Genomic DNA, 15,111 nt, shown 5'->3' on the forward strand with positions numbered 1-15,111 from the left:
GTTACTCCCCATACCAACTTCATTTTTCCCAGCACCTTTAGAGTTATGAAAATCTTCAGCTTTTGTTTTTAATCTTCCTTCATTCCCCCAATTCTCACCCCATATCTCCAATCGCTAGTTCCTAATTTACCTCATGGTACCTCTGTGGTGTTGACCCTATATGGCTTTAGAGGCTTTCAAGAGGTAAAACATTTGTGAATGGATTTCTGAAGCATTTGTGAATAGCTATTGTGATGAATTTTCTTCTGGGCATTTAGGTGCACCCATAATCCGCCCTTCGCCAAGTAATATCACAGCCATTGCCAACACTCAAGCGGAGGTGAGCTGCGAAGTTACAGGGAGCCCTAAGGCAGAAGTGACCTGGAAGAAAGATGATAAACAGTTGAACTTTGACCTGCAGCAGAACATGTACAGGTAACAATGAGTCTGGGAACGGAAAACGAGAGTTTGCTTGAAGGCCTGTCGAATTATTACAATGTCCCTTCATTCTGAGCACTTGGACTGAGGTGCCAGAAGTAAGTAAGTCAGTCAGTCAGAGTCTCAGTCTCTCTCTCTCTCTCTCCCTCTCCCTCTCTCTCTCTCTCTCTCTCTCTCTCTCTCTCTCTCTCTCTCTCTCTCCCTCTCTCTCCCTCTCCCTCTCTCTCCTCTCTTCTCTCTCTCTCTCTCTCTCTCTCTCTCTCTCTCTCTCTCTCTCCCCACCGCCCCCCCCATCACTCCTGCTGGCTATGAAATTGGTGTCTTAGCTGATGAAGGTGGGGGAGGAGAGCAAATTACTGAGCAGGTCACAATAGCCTGAAGTTGCCTGCAGTTAGAAAGGTTCCTGTACAAACCGGTAATTTTACTCAAAGGAATTGGACTGAAGAGGTCTTTGAGAATCAATGTCATTAGTGGTTATGGATGCAGCTACAGCCCAGACTGGAGTGAGGATGTGATTTTTACAATTCGTGTTCCTGGTTACAGAGTTGTGATGGGTGAAGTTCTCCACTCTCGTTCTGGGGTCTGTACCTGTTCTATATGGTACGGTTTCATGCCATTAATGACCTGGGTATTCTCAGCAAAGTCACACCTCCTTGACTTTGCCAGCGCTAAATTTGGAAGAGGTTGCACAAGTAAAAAGAGCAGTTGCACAAAAACAGGACTGTATGGAAATGACAAAAGCATGTATCCTGTTGTTTTAGCCCTAGGCCCTCTTTAATTTCAGAATCTCTGCTTTAGTACTATTGTTATCAGTAGTTCGGCTGACACACGTGTTCCCATGACGACTGGGTTCTTTCAGGTTGTTGCCATCGGGCTCCCTGGTGATAATCTCTGCCACCACTGAAGATACTGCGCTGTATGAGTGCACGGCTTCTAACGAGGTCGGAGAGGCCCACAGGATCATTCAGTTAACTGTGCACGGTAAGATTTTCTTGCTTAGTAGGTCTGTGCCTGGTGAAAAATTCAGAGGCTCCCTGCTGGCTGGCACACTGCATAAACGTATTGCAGAGGAAGAGGAGGTACAGGGATATAGGCAATTGGATGAAGGCTCAGATAACATAGAACAGTAGAGCATAGTTTTAACCTTCTAACTTCCTGCACAATCAATCAAACCCTTCCCTCCTACACTGCCCATAACCCTCCACTTTCCTTTCATCCGTATCCTTTCTAAGAGTCTCTTTAATGCCCCCTGCCTCTACTACCACCCGGGTATGCATTCCATGCACCCACCACTCTCTATATAAAAAAAAACTACCTCTGACATCTCCCCTATTCTTTCCTTCAAACACCTGAAAAGAACATCCTCTGGTATTAGCGATTGTCACCCTGGGAAAAAGACGCTAGCTGTCTGCTCTATTAATACCTCTTATTACCTTATACTCCAATACTGAGTCTCCTCACATCCTTCTTAGCTCGAGGAAGAAAAACTCTAGCTTTGCTCAACCTTTCCTCATATGAAAGGTTCTCTAATCCATGTAGCATCCTGCTAAATCTCCTCTGCACCTCCTCTAAAGCTTCCACATCCTTCCTATAAAGAGGCGACAAGAACTATCCACAGGACTCCAAGTTTGGTCGAACCAGAGTCTTAGTGAGCTGCAACATTCCTCGTGGCTTTTGAACTCAATCCCTGACCATTGAAGGCCAATACACCACATGTCTTCTTAACTACCCAAACAACTTGCACAGCAACTTTGGGGTATCCGTGGACTTGGATCCCTCCGTTTTCCCACATAGCTGAGAATCCTACCATTAATCCTGTATTCTTCCTTCAAATTTGACCTTCCAAAGTGTATAATTTCACACTTCTCTGGATTGAACTCCATCTGCCATTTCTCAGCCTGGCTCTGCATCCTGTCTATGTAATTTACGATAACCTTCTACACCAGGGGTTGCTAACCTGGAGTCCATGAACCCGTCAGTTAATGGGAGAGGTCCATGGTATAAATAAGTTTGGGAACCCCTGCCCTATACTATCTACAACACCACCATCCCTCATTAGAGGATAAGAGCTATGATGAGCTGGTATAACCTGTTCATATGTTGGAATTTCTATACAACCCTATAATATGAACTGGTTAACTTCCCAGAGTACAAGCCCAGTCGCTCCAATCTTTCAACATATGACAGTCCCGCCATCTCGGGAATCAACCTCATGAACCTACGCTGCACTCCCTCAATAGCAAGTTTGCTTAATTAGTCATACACGTTACTGCCCTGAGTTTATTGTCCAGTATTCTGACACAATCATGGGGGAAACCGAAGGTTAAAAATCAAGCTCCCTTGTATCTTGAAGCTAAAGGTTTTCCAATTCAATGTGATTTTGATTTTGCTAAGGAAAGCAAAATCTCTTCCTTCAAATGCTCTTCTGTAAGAAACAGACATGCAGGGAAACTGAACCAGGGGTCTTTAACATGTACCTTCAGTGAGAGTCGAGGCTGGATGGGCCATTTGACCACCTCCTATCTCATACTTTTTCTTTGATTCAGTAATGAAAGATCTTCTAGTTATTGAAGAACATGTTTTGGTAGATATACTGTTTTCTAAAAGATTTGGAGATAAATACCATTAACTCTTATTATGCCATGTTGCTCTGGGGTCCACAAACCCTTCGGTTAATGGTAAGGCTCCATGGCATAAAAAAGTTTGAGAACCCCTGATGGAGCTTCAAACAAGAGTGTGCAAAGGACCATCATTTTCAAGAGAGGCTGAAGGACTTGAAGGTAATGCCAACAGCTAGAGTATGTTTCCCATTACTGTGAACAGTCAAACTGTTCCTGAATAAACTCTCTCAACAAACTGAACTTGATAGTGTAAACCAAGGGTTCCCAACCTGGGGTCCACAGTCCCCTTGCTTCATGGTATTGGTCCATGGTATAAAAAAGGTTGGGAACCCCTGGTGTAAACCATGGAGGGAAGAAGCTTAACCATTAGCTGATCTAATAATTCCCCATAACATGAAAGACTCATATTAATATCTTTGTATATTTGTACCCCAGTCCCACCATCAATTGCAGATGATTCTCCAGATATCACTGTCACTAAAATGTCCCCAGTGGTGCTAACATGTCATGTGACTGGAATCCCTGAGCCTTCAGTGACTTGGATAAAGGATGGAGCCCGACTGGGGAACCGAGGGCCAGGGTACAAAGTGCTGCCGACAGGTTTGTGGCAAGGTTTACTTTCTTTTAATAGACATTTGCATGTATAAAAAATACCTCACGTCTGAAACAAGCAGAGGAGATCTGCTTACTTGGTCACCCTGGCTGGCCAAGGTACTGCCTGATTTTTCAGCAGCTTGATGGTCAACCAGGAAAATGACCACAGTGAGTTGTCCATTTTGTCAATAGGATTGCATAGATCCGTGCCTTTAAGTGATTTGCTTTGCATGCTTTCTAACCATCTTCAGAGTTGTCCGAGTTGGTTTAGAACGTTTGTGTTCATCTAGGAGTGCTGGAGATTGCCTCAGCGACACTGAGCCACGCTGGCAAGTACACATGCACAGCTCGGAACGTGGTGGGGACAGCGCATAAACACGTAACCCTCACAGTGCAAGGTAAATGTGTGAGTGGCTTTTTATTTATACCACACCAAAGACCGTTCACCCAAAGGGAATCAGTCAGTCATGCTGACTGATTTAAATCATTTTCAGTTTGTTGGTGTGTTTTCTGCATTTGGGTTTTCTCTAATCTCTTCTTGGCCACATCTTTTCACGTTGACAAGATCGTCAATCATGCATTCAGTCACCAGCCGGTCGACTCCCAATTCACATCTTAGATTTTAACCACTCCACCACTGTCAGTCAAAGGCTGCCATCTCTGAAATGTCCACCTTAAACTTCTTTGCCCTCCTTCTTCCTCTTCCCTGGTTTATTTCATAGGACCAAGCACTTTCGCTTATCCTTAGGTCATCTGATTTTACATTTCCTGAGGTAGCTAAAGTTTGTCCAATGGCGTGTACAATGCTGGGGGGAGATCAGAAGGTTAAGCAGCACCTGCTGAGGGGGTGTGGGGGAAGGAATTGTCGACATTTTGGGTTGAAACTCTTCCGAGTTTCTCCTGCGGATTTTGTGTTGCTCTAGATTCCAGTATGTGCAATCCCTTGTGTCCACATTGGTTGTGAAATAGTCTGGGATGCTTCATGGTGCAATATTAGTCCATCACAGTTGTTAATGTAGTAAATGTCTCAAGGCAGGAGTACCATCAATGACACAGGACCGTAAAAAGAAAAACTAAGACAAGTGACAAAAAGCTTGTCTAAAGAGGTGAAATTGAAGGAATAACTTCAATGAGAGTTGGGGTAGTTTGGGGGAAAGATACTTCATACTACACTGTATATCCTTGATATCAGCACAGCCACAAAGCGATCTAGTCTCAGTTTTCTCCTGTCATTCTTCCATCTCCAAAGATGTTGATTTACACTAAGGTTCTGTACACTTCCTTATAATTCCACACAGCTAAAGCAGATATTTTTGTAACACCATTACAGCGCCAGAGACTGGGGTTCAATTTTCACTGCTGTCTGTACATACTCCTCATGACTGCTTGCGTTTCTCCAGCTGCCACATTGCAAAGACGTACAAGTTATAATTAGTGAGTTGTGAGCCTATGCTATGTTGGCACCGCACTTGTGGGCTGCCCCCAGCGTATTCTCGGACCGTGTTAGTTGTTGATGCAAACTACGCGTTTCACTGTATGTTTCGATGTATATGCGACAAGTAAAGCTAAGCTTTAAATCTAACCTTCGTGAGCATACATATTCAAATGTTCCTGAACTCCATTCAGCTGATGAATAAAAATGTAACTGTACCTTTAAGAACTGCTTGACTGATTTATTTGATGCTGAGGATTATTTGCTGTTGTTATAGTTCTCCCTCTGTTTAGTTAGCTTACATATGCAATAGCCCTTCATGGAAGGAGAACTCTCTTGATTGTTCAGCACTGAAACACTGAAAATCTTCTGCACTTCTTGAACGTATATTCAGTGGCCACTTCAATATGTACACCAGTACACTTGTTCAATAATATCTAATCAGCCTATCATGTGGCAGCAACTCCATGCATAAAAGTATAGTCAAGACATTGTTGTTCAGACCAAACATCAGAATGGGGAAGAAATGTGACCTAAGTGACTTTGTGGAATGTTGGTGCCAGATGGGGTGGTTTGAGTATCTCAGAAACTGCTGATCTCCTGGGCTATTCACTCAGTCTCTAGAGTTTACAGAGAAGGGAATGAAAACAAAAAGAAACATCCAGCGAGTGTCGTGGTTTTTTGTGCCTCACAAATGACCAGGAGACGCAGAAGATTCTTCAAGAAGGGTTAAACTTTAATTTGCAAATCAAAGCTGAGACAATAGTCATTGAGCTAGTCGCTGATTGCCCACCGATCCCCGGACACAGCATTTTTCATTTATAGCAATCTCCTGGTCCAGTTGCATTAGCATATGTAATCGATCTATAGTTGCCTATTACGCGTACCTCACGTACATCATTGTCCCTATTGTTTCTATCAATTGACTTAATTATGTTCTAACCTATATCTCTTAGCTACTTCTCATTAACACATCATTGTCTTCTACATTTTTAGGATATATGCATAGCAAATAGCAAGCTCTTTCTGTAGCTACCTCTCATTAACACACCATTGTCATCTTAAGACTTCAGTCTCCTACCAAATTGGGTACATGCATAGCAAATAGCAAACTCAGAACTGAGCAATGTTCTAATCTACATTTCTTTAGCTCTTTAGCTAACTCTCATTAACACACCATTGTCTTCTACATTCCTAAGATTTCATTCTACTAAATTGAGTACATGCATAGCAAATAGCAAGCTCAGAACTGACTTCATAGTTTTGGTAAATTTATACTTTTATACTCCAATACGAGCAGCGTTCTGGGGGTGAAAATGCCTTGTTAGTGAGAGAGAACAGAGGAGAATGGACAGACCGCTTCAAGCTGACAGGAAGGCGACAGTAACTCAAATAACCACAATGGTCGGCACAGGAGCATCTCTGAATGCACAACACGTTGAACTTTGAAGTGGATGGGCTACTTCAGCAGAAAACCATGAACATAAACTCAATGGTCACTTTATTTATTTATTTTACAGAAGGTGCCTAATAAATATAGAACATAAAACAATATAACACAGGAACAGGCCCTTCAGCCCACAATGTTGTGCTAAGCCAATTAATCAAATGGCCAACTAGGCCTTCTGCCTACACGATGTCTAAATCCTTCCATTTTCCTCACATACGTGTGCCTTTCTAAAAGTCTCTTAGATGCCCCTGATGTATCTGCCTCTACCACCACCTCAGGCAATATCCTGGTAAACCTCTTCTGAACCCTCTTCAAAGCCTTGACACCCTTCCTATAATGAGGCAATCAGAATTGTGTGCAAAACTTCAGATGTGGCTGACTATAACATAACTTCCTGACTTTTGAACTAATGAAGGCAGCATGCCATATGCCTTCTTAACCAGTCTATCAACCTGTCCTGCCACTTTCTGGGAGAGTGGCCACAGGGTGCATCTCTAAAGTCTGGTCTCTGCTTCTTAGTAGCAATAATAGAGGAGTGAGGCCAAAAAAGGGCCATTGCCTCCTGGCCAGCTTTCTTCTGCTGTCTCCTGTTCTTTTCTATTGAGATTGTGTTGCTGTGTCTTCTCATTCCTGAGTCAGTCAGAGACTTGAGCAAGCAATCTCTGCTGTCCTACTGAGGGAATGCTACACCGTTACAGGAGCTGGCTGATAGTTGAGACTTTAAACAGGACCTGTGGCATTATTTGAAGGGCACAAAATCTCATGTAAGCATTCGTGCTTGTACATTTCCCCAAACATTGTTTATTATATTTTGTTGGGGGGGGGGTGGTTGTGGAGACTCGGGTCAAGTTTATGGTCATCCTACTAAACACATGAAGTGAAACATCGATACTCTGGGACCAAGGTACCAAAACCAGTACCTGTAATCATGCACCACACATACAGTTATGGTCCAACACATAGAGTCACAACATGAGATCAACACAAGTTCCTGAGTGGCTCGTCATGTGGACAGGTTGACATAAAGTACTAAGTGTATGTTTATGTACAGTAAGACAGTATAATGCTATTGGCACTATTAAAATAAAACAATAATCCCTATATAACAAGATATTCTGAGACTGTGAAAAGCCTGATATAAATAAATTGTTTCTTTTCTTAGCTGAATGAGCTTAACACTGGAATTTATTTCATCTCCTGCCTTGCAGAACCTCCTGTTATCAAGCCCCTACCTGCCACCCTTGAAGTTGTAGTGAACAATGGTATCATGCTTCCCTGTGAGTCAACAGGTACGCCGAGACCCAGCATTACGTGGCAGAAGGATGGCGTCACCGTCTCAAACACAGGTGAGGTGCCAATCCACACCTGAGACATCAGCCAGGTGCAATGTACCGATAACCTTGAGCAGAAGGGTTTAGACAGATTACAGAGGAAATGAGGGAAAAATTGTTTTCACCCGAAGAGTACAATGGGTCAGGATAGGAGAGGTAGAAACTGAAATCCCTTTGAAAGAATATGTGGATGCATCCTTGAAAAGCCATGAGCTGCAAGTTTGCTCTTGCTTAACACTGACATAATGGGCCAGATGACAGTCACCTGTGTCAGAAGTTTTTTGTGATTCTTAGGGTACATTTTTGTTTTCTCTCTTAACGCAGAACAGCATTGCTGTAAGTGGGTTACGTCCCAAAGCAGCTGAACTTTACTCATCGGACCAGACTAAGACAGGACTGGCTGGCTGTTATTCTGAGTTACTTCCTGACCCCCAGCTGGTACAAAGAGACACTGCATGGTGCATTTGCCCTTTCACCAGTGCAGTCTGGGTAGCATGCACTCCTGATCAAATTAGAAAAACAAGATCAGGGTCTGCAAGATCACACGCTGTACATCAGAACCATCTTTCTGAAGTGCACGAATAGCATGAAGTTGCTCATTTCGTTGAAGAATTCAACAAGAGAAAGGCTGGTGTAGAAGCTGGGATAACGTCTGTGCTGGGGAAGAAGGGGGAGTTTGAGGACAGTTCTGGGGCTGAGTGATGGGATGTCTACCATGCATCTTTACCAACACAGAATCTGGAGTCTTCACAAGTATGCAAGGTAGGAGGACAAACAAGAGCGTGGGCCACTGTTACCATCATTGATGTGAGTGTTCATGTGTGCACACTCAGATTTTGCCTCATAACAGTGGAGACACTTGTGTATACCTCCCATGCATAGCAAATAAAAATGTTTATGCTCACACCTCTATTAGATTGTGTCATATCTGGCCTGGGCACTGGTAGTAGGAAAGTCTTGTTCTGCAGATTGCCACTCAATTGAAAGAGTATATGAAAATCTTAAGGCAACATGCAATCCATATTAACTTTAGGACGGCTCCTCTTTTGAAGAATCTTGTCAATGGAACTGTCCATTTTCTTCAAAGTTCAAAGTACATTTATTACCAAAGTATGTATATATTATACAACCTTGAGATTCATCTCCTAACAGGCAGCCACAAAACAAAGAAAACCAAAAGAACCCATAAAAAAAGACCGTCAAACACCCAGTGAGCAGAGAGAAAAAAACCACAAATCATGCAAACAGTAAATGTGAGCAGATAGTATTCACAGGCACAAAGCCCGGAGCAGGCCACAGCCTCGGCCTCAGTTCAACGCAGAGCTGAGTAAACATCACAGAGCAGCAAGCAGAACCGGCCTGGCCCTCACCTCTGCTCCCGACACTCTGCCTTTTCAATCCATCGTCGTCAACGCCAAACCCCGGCCCAGTGAATACGTGAACATGTTCTCGAGGAGGAGTGGAGAATGACAAGCTGTAGGACAGGAATAAAGTTGTTGCGTTGATTTAGACCAACTCTGATTGTAAACATCTATGCTTCCACCACAACAATGAACTTTTGAAACATTCTCAACTGTAATATGCTCGATTGCAACTGCGTCCCAGCCATTGGACATTCACGTCAGGATTGCTGACAGCCAGAAATACTGTGTTACCTCTGGAATGGGTGGCAGGCATTGCACACCATCGTATCCAGGCTTAGCTACACTGCTCTTTGGGGTGTTACACGAGGTAATCATTAAATGATCACTTCTGTTCCAGGACGATTCTTCCTGGCTAATGGAGCTCTGGATATCGTGAAGGTGACAGAAGAGGATTCTGGGAACTACATGTGCATTGCCCAGAATGCAGCTGGCACAGCTCTGGGTAAAACCAAGCTGGTGGTGCAAGGTAACGGCTAAAGAGAGCACGGTAAAGGGGCGAAACACTTGGGCGTTTGGGTTATTGTCAGCTTTGCAGCATTAAAACACTGCATTGCCAGGACCACCAGACTCAAGAACAGTTACTCTCCCCGAGCAGTAAGGTTGATCAACAGCTCCACCCACTAACCCACCCCTCCACTGCTTTATCATTTCCTGTCAGTCACCTTATGTACAGAAACACAATCACTTTATCTACATTCTATCTATCTATATATACACACACTATCTTATGTGGTTATATTTATTGTGTTTTTTTGTACTGAATCAGAATCAGAGTAACAATTATTTCATTCTCCTTTACACTTGAGTACTGGAAATGTGTGTGTTTTGCCCATTAAGCCACTGGAGATTAGGGCAGCCAGGAAGTTCCTCCATCTCTGTTTCCTTCATCACGTCAGTAGCTTCCTCTCGGTATTCACTGCTGTCAGTCACGCAAGTCCTGGGTCGAATCTCAGGAGTACAGTTGCACTCAGATGTAAAAGGATTCCTCATTGCTGTTTCCATAAACATTTTGTTTTACCAGTCAGGGTTGTTAGCCCTGAGCTGAATTCCCAAACCTGGAGGACCAGTGGACCACTCTTAGTCTACCCTTTGACCTGTTTGGCATGAGTGACCCTACCAAGAGCCAAAGCATAAAGCCCTGACTCCAGCCAACACAGCTCCTAAGGACCTCAACATAGCATGAGAGCCTCCAAACCATGACATGCTTGTGATCCCCTTGGAGGTGTACTGGAGCTGGCTTTAAGCATTGAATCTTTGGTGGCTCTATTCTTCCAGGTGTTCCATTTTTTTGGGAGAAATATAAAGCTACTGTACATGTGGGTCTATTGATTTGAAAGCAGAAAATATTCTATGCTAGGTACATATTTTAGAAATGTTTCACAATGTTCGGTTTCCAAGTACTCCATCAAGGTACTAAACTTGAGCACTGATTGACCATCTAGCAATCATGCATCATCTGATCATCCTTGTGTGCAGTTTTGGACTCCTCGTCTGGGTGGAAATATCTTTGCTATAGAGGGAAGGCAGTCAACGTTCACCACTCTGTGTCCTGGAGTGGCATGACTAATATATGAAGGTTGGGATCCTTGGGCTTTTATTGGTTACAGGTCAGAAGAATGAGAGGAGACCATGCAAAATCCTTACTGGTCCGGGCAGGCTAGATGTAGGAAGAATGTTCCTGGTGACAAGGAAGTCCAGAACTAGGTTACAATCTAAGAATTCATGATACATTATTTATTATTATGACTTTTGAGTTGTATAGCATGGAAATAGGCCTTGCAGCCCAGCTGGTCCATGCCAACCAAGATTCTCACCTAAACTGGTCCCACATTTAGAACATAGGGCATTACGGCACCATGCATGCCCTTCAGCCCACAAGGTTGTGCTGATATTTTAACCACTCGGAGATCAATTTTACTCTTCTTTCACTCATAGCCTTCCATTTTTTTTATCATCCATTTGTTTGTTAAATGCTCCTAAAGTATCTGCCTCTACCGCCATCCCTGGCAGGGCATTCCACATACTCAACTCTCTCTGCTTTAAACTTGCCCCTTCATGCCCCATTGAGGAAGAAGTTTCGCTCTTTTGTCTCAACATATTACAGTTAGGATGGAGATTGAAGAGAAATTTCTTCAGAGAAGGCAAATTATTAAATGTACTCAAGAAAGTTAAATGTGGTACTAACGGCTAAGGAGAGATCAAAGAGTATTGGGGAGAAAACAGGAACAGGGTACTGAAATAGGATAACAAATCATGATCACATCAAATGATAAGCAAGCTTGAAGAACCGAATTTTCTATTCCTTAAGCTGTTCTAATTTACTGTCAAGTACGGCATCACAGGACAGCTGCCTATAAAACTGATCTCCTCTCTGTTTCTCCTCCCCATCGACCTCAGCCTTGAACCAAGATGGTGAGGGGTCTCACTTTATCTTGGTTCCCAGAGAACCAAGGATTAGATAATTTGACCTCCCTATTCCATCAGTTTCTTGACAGATACATACTGACCTTGCACTCCAGAGAGCATGGAGTTGGGAATCAGACAGAGGGAGTCCATTGATATTTGATTTGGTGGATAAATAAATTGCAAATTATGTCATGGTTGATTGAACATAAAACTCTCTCTCTCTTTAATTCAGTGCCCCCGGATATCAAAGCCGGCAGCAGAGAATATAAAGCCACCATTCACCACTCTGCCATAATACCCTGTGAGGCAGCAGGACACCCTAAGCCGGAGATAACCTGGGTCAAGGATGGCCGCCCGGTCAGTGACCACACGTACCTGCAGATCTTTGCCAACGGCTCCCTGCACATTCCGCAGGCCGCGCTTGCGGACGCTGGGTGGTACACATGCGTGGCCCAGAACAAAGCCGGTGTGGTCACTGTGGACAGGACCCTGGTGGTGCAAGGTGAGAGGGTATTGTCAGCCATGCTTTGGAAGGATTTGTGTCAGGGTGCTAGCTGGAGATTAACTTTGCCAGCCTCTTTGGTTGGCATGCACGCATCCTTCATATCATAGGGTGAATTCAGGGTCGTTCCTCAGCACCTGCCGGCCCACCATCCATCTGTGAGAATCACTGGCATTCGAAATGGTCTCCAACAACCAGCACCTGCCCCTGACACTTCATTTACTGTCCCCAACCTCTAACTCTCCCTCATACCCGTCCGCTAACTTCCTGCGCTGCCCCCAAAACCTTCCCTACAAAACTCAAAAAACTACATCCGAGCCACGAACTCAATGGACATCGCAGCTCAGAGCCACCTTGACCAGAAGAATGTCTGATCATGCTGTACTGAGTGTTTTCAGGAGTCCTGAATCAATATTTGCCCACCCTCTCCCAGAAGCCAACCACAACCTTAACTCCTGCTTGTCCAAGGAAGCTCACTCTACTTGTTCTGGAGGATGCCAAAACAAGATTTCTGGTGGACCCTTTGACAGCATTTAAGAGGGAGCAGAAGGTCCTCCTGATGTTGCTTCCGACACTCATTGACCAACAACAATGGGTCAGGGCCACAGAAACACAAGAAATTCCAAAGATGCTGGAAACTTTGAGCGACCCACACGCAAAATGCTGGAGGAACACTGCAGGACAGGCAGCATCTATTGAGGTGAAAAAACAGTCGATGTTTCAGGCCAAGACCCTTTATCAGGACTGGAGAGGAAGGGGGAAGAAGCCAGTATAAGTTGGTGAGGGAGAGTGGAAGGAGTACAAGCTGGCAGGTGATAGGTGAGAACAGATGACAGAGGAGGTAGGTGGGTCAATATCTGTGGCTTAAGGAAGGGTCTCAGCCCACACGTTGACAGTTTATTCCTCTCCATTGATGCTGCCTGACCTGCTGAGCTCCTCTAGCATTTTGTGTCAGTCACCATTGTGGGATCTTACTCTACTTAAATCGGATTGCGTGTTTGCCTGCTATACTTCCGAAGTTCTGAAGTGGATGTGAGATTCTTTGGGACATGCCAGGGAAAAGGAAGTGAAAATGGAAGATAATAGAAACATTCAGAACAGAGTTAGTGTATCCTTTGTCGGCTCTAGGCAAAGTTAGCAACACAGATTTCTTGAAATGGTGGAGAAAGAGGAAGGGCGGAGACTCGAAGGCAACAAAAGTGTGAGTAACTAAAGCAATCTGTTTTAGTGTCAGCTGAAAGACATTGGGAAGGCTTATTAATGAAGTTGAATCTCAGGATAGAATGTAGTGACATATACATACTTAGAAAATAAATTGACTTTGAACGCTTGAAGTTTTGAACTTTGTGTTCTCAGGAGGAGATGTAAGTAGAAAGATGATGAGATCATAACAGACAGAGAAAAAAATAAGAAGTCTGGAATGGTGAGACATGGGACATTGCAGTTACTGGAGATCTGGAATAAAAAAGAGTACCAGAATTACTGAGGAGGTCAGTGGGAGAGAGGGTCCCGCAGAGATGCTGTTTCATTGTGCTTTCTTCTGGCGCAGTTCCACCGTTGATTCTGATTGGCCAGTCAGAGCTTTCGGTGCTGGAGGATTCACAGGTCCTCTTGCCCTGTGCTGCCCAGGGATCGCCTGCACCCATGGTGTATTGGGAGAAGGATGGAGCTGCCGTGCCGGATGTCCCGGGGAGATTCACCGTCCTGCATTCTGGAGAACTGATAGTGGAAAATGCAATGGTATGTCCCCGCACAGCACAAAGTTTGACCCGCGTCAGTAAAATTGCCTTAACATAACACTTACTGTCCCATTAAGCATGTGTCAATTAGAATTTCCAGTCTCTCCTGAAGGTGCTGGGATGGCAACCCTGTTTTATGGGCACCTACCCTGCACGTGGTCCACTCCTGAGATCTGACGAACATATTCACCATGGGATATACACTCAGTGGCCACTTCATTAGATACCTCCTGTACCTCATAGAGTGTATGTCTGTGGTCTTCTGCTGCTGTAGCCCATCCACTTCAGGGTTTGGCATGTCGTGCATTCAGAAATGCTGTTCTGCACAGCACTGTTGTAATGTGTGGCTATTCAAGTTACTGTCGCCTTCCTATCAGTTTGAGCCAGTCTGGCCATTCTCCCCTGACCTCTCTCATTAACAAGGCGTCTTTACCCTCAGAACTGCCAATCACTGAATACTTTTTCTGTTTTTTGCACCATTCTCTGTGAACTCTAGAGACTGTTGTGTGTAAAAATTCCAGGAGATCAGCAGTTTCTGAGATACTCAAACCACCCCATCTGCCACCAACAATCATTCCACAATCAAAGTCACTTAGACCACATTTCTTCCCCATTCTGATGTTTGGTCTGAACAACTGAACCTCTTGACCATGTCTGCATGCTTTTATGCATTGAGTTGCTGCCACATGATTGGCTGATTGGATATTTGTATTTACAAGCAGGTATACAGGTGTACCCGACAAAGTGGCCAATGAACGTATCCGTAGAAAACGTTAGAATCTCGGTGTGTTCACAATTGTTGTGTACACACCTGTGAACCACCTGACACAAACAATCCCACAACATTACTTTGAAGAGCAAGGGAGATATCCCAGGTATCCTGGTGAACTGTTATCTCTCAATGACACTTGGCAGGAGAATAGGATAATAAATCAGCCATGATGGAATGGTGGAGCAGACTCAATGGGCTGAATGGCCTAATTCTGCTCCTATCTTCTGTGGTCTGATGGTCACTACAATGGATTAAGTGGTCATTGTGGAGTCATAGAATGGCTGTGGTACAGGAGGCCATTCAGCCTATCATGTCTGCATCAGCTCTCTCTCAGAACAGCTCATGAGATCTCTCCCACAGCATCCTCTGTAGGTTTTGTAAATCTTTCCTTGCAATATATTTATCTAATTTCCTCTAGAAATG

General features: G+C 44.1%; 1 protein-coding gene across 1 annotated transcript in view; it reads left to right on the forward strand.

The window, feature by feature from the left end:
• Positions 1-15,111, forward strand: part of LOC140731245 (hemicentin-1-like) — a 379,087-nt gene that overhangs the window by 299,472 nt on the left and 64,504 nt on the right. Inside the window, 8 exon segments of the mRNA XM_073052779.1 lie at positions 258-414; positions 1,277-1,398; positions 3,474-3,638; positions 3,923-4,030; positions 7,723-7,860; positions 9,607-9,735; positions 11,908-12,177; positions 13,727-13,917. Coding sequence (XP_072908880.1) covers positions 258-414; positions 1,277-1,398; positions 3,474-3,638; positions 3,923-4,030; positions 7,723-7,860; positions 9,607-9,735; positions 11,908-12,177; positions 13,727-13,917 — 1,280 coding nt within the window.

This window comes from Hemitrygon akajei, chromosome 7 (assembly GCF_048418815.1).
Source record: "Hemitrygon akajei chromosome 7, sHemAka1.3, whole genome shotgun sequence".
Taxonomy (NCBI): domain Eukaryota; kingdom Metazoa; phylum Chordata; class Chondrichthyes; order Myliobatiformes; family Dasyatidae; genus Hemitrygon; species Hemitrygon akajei.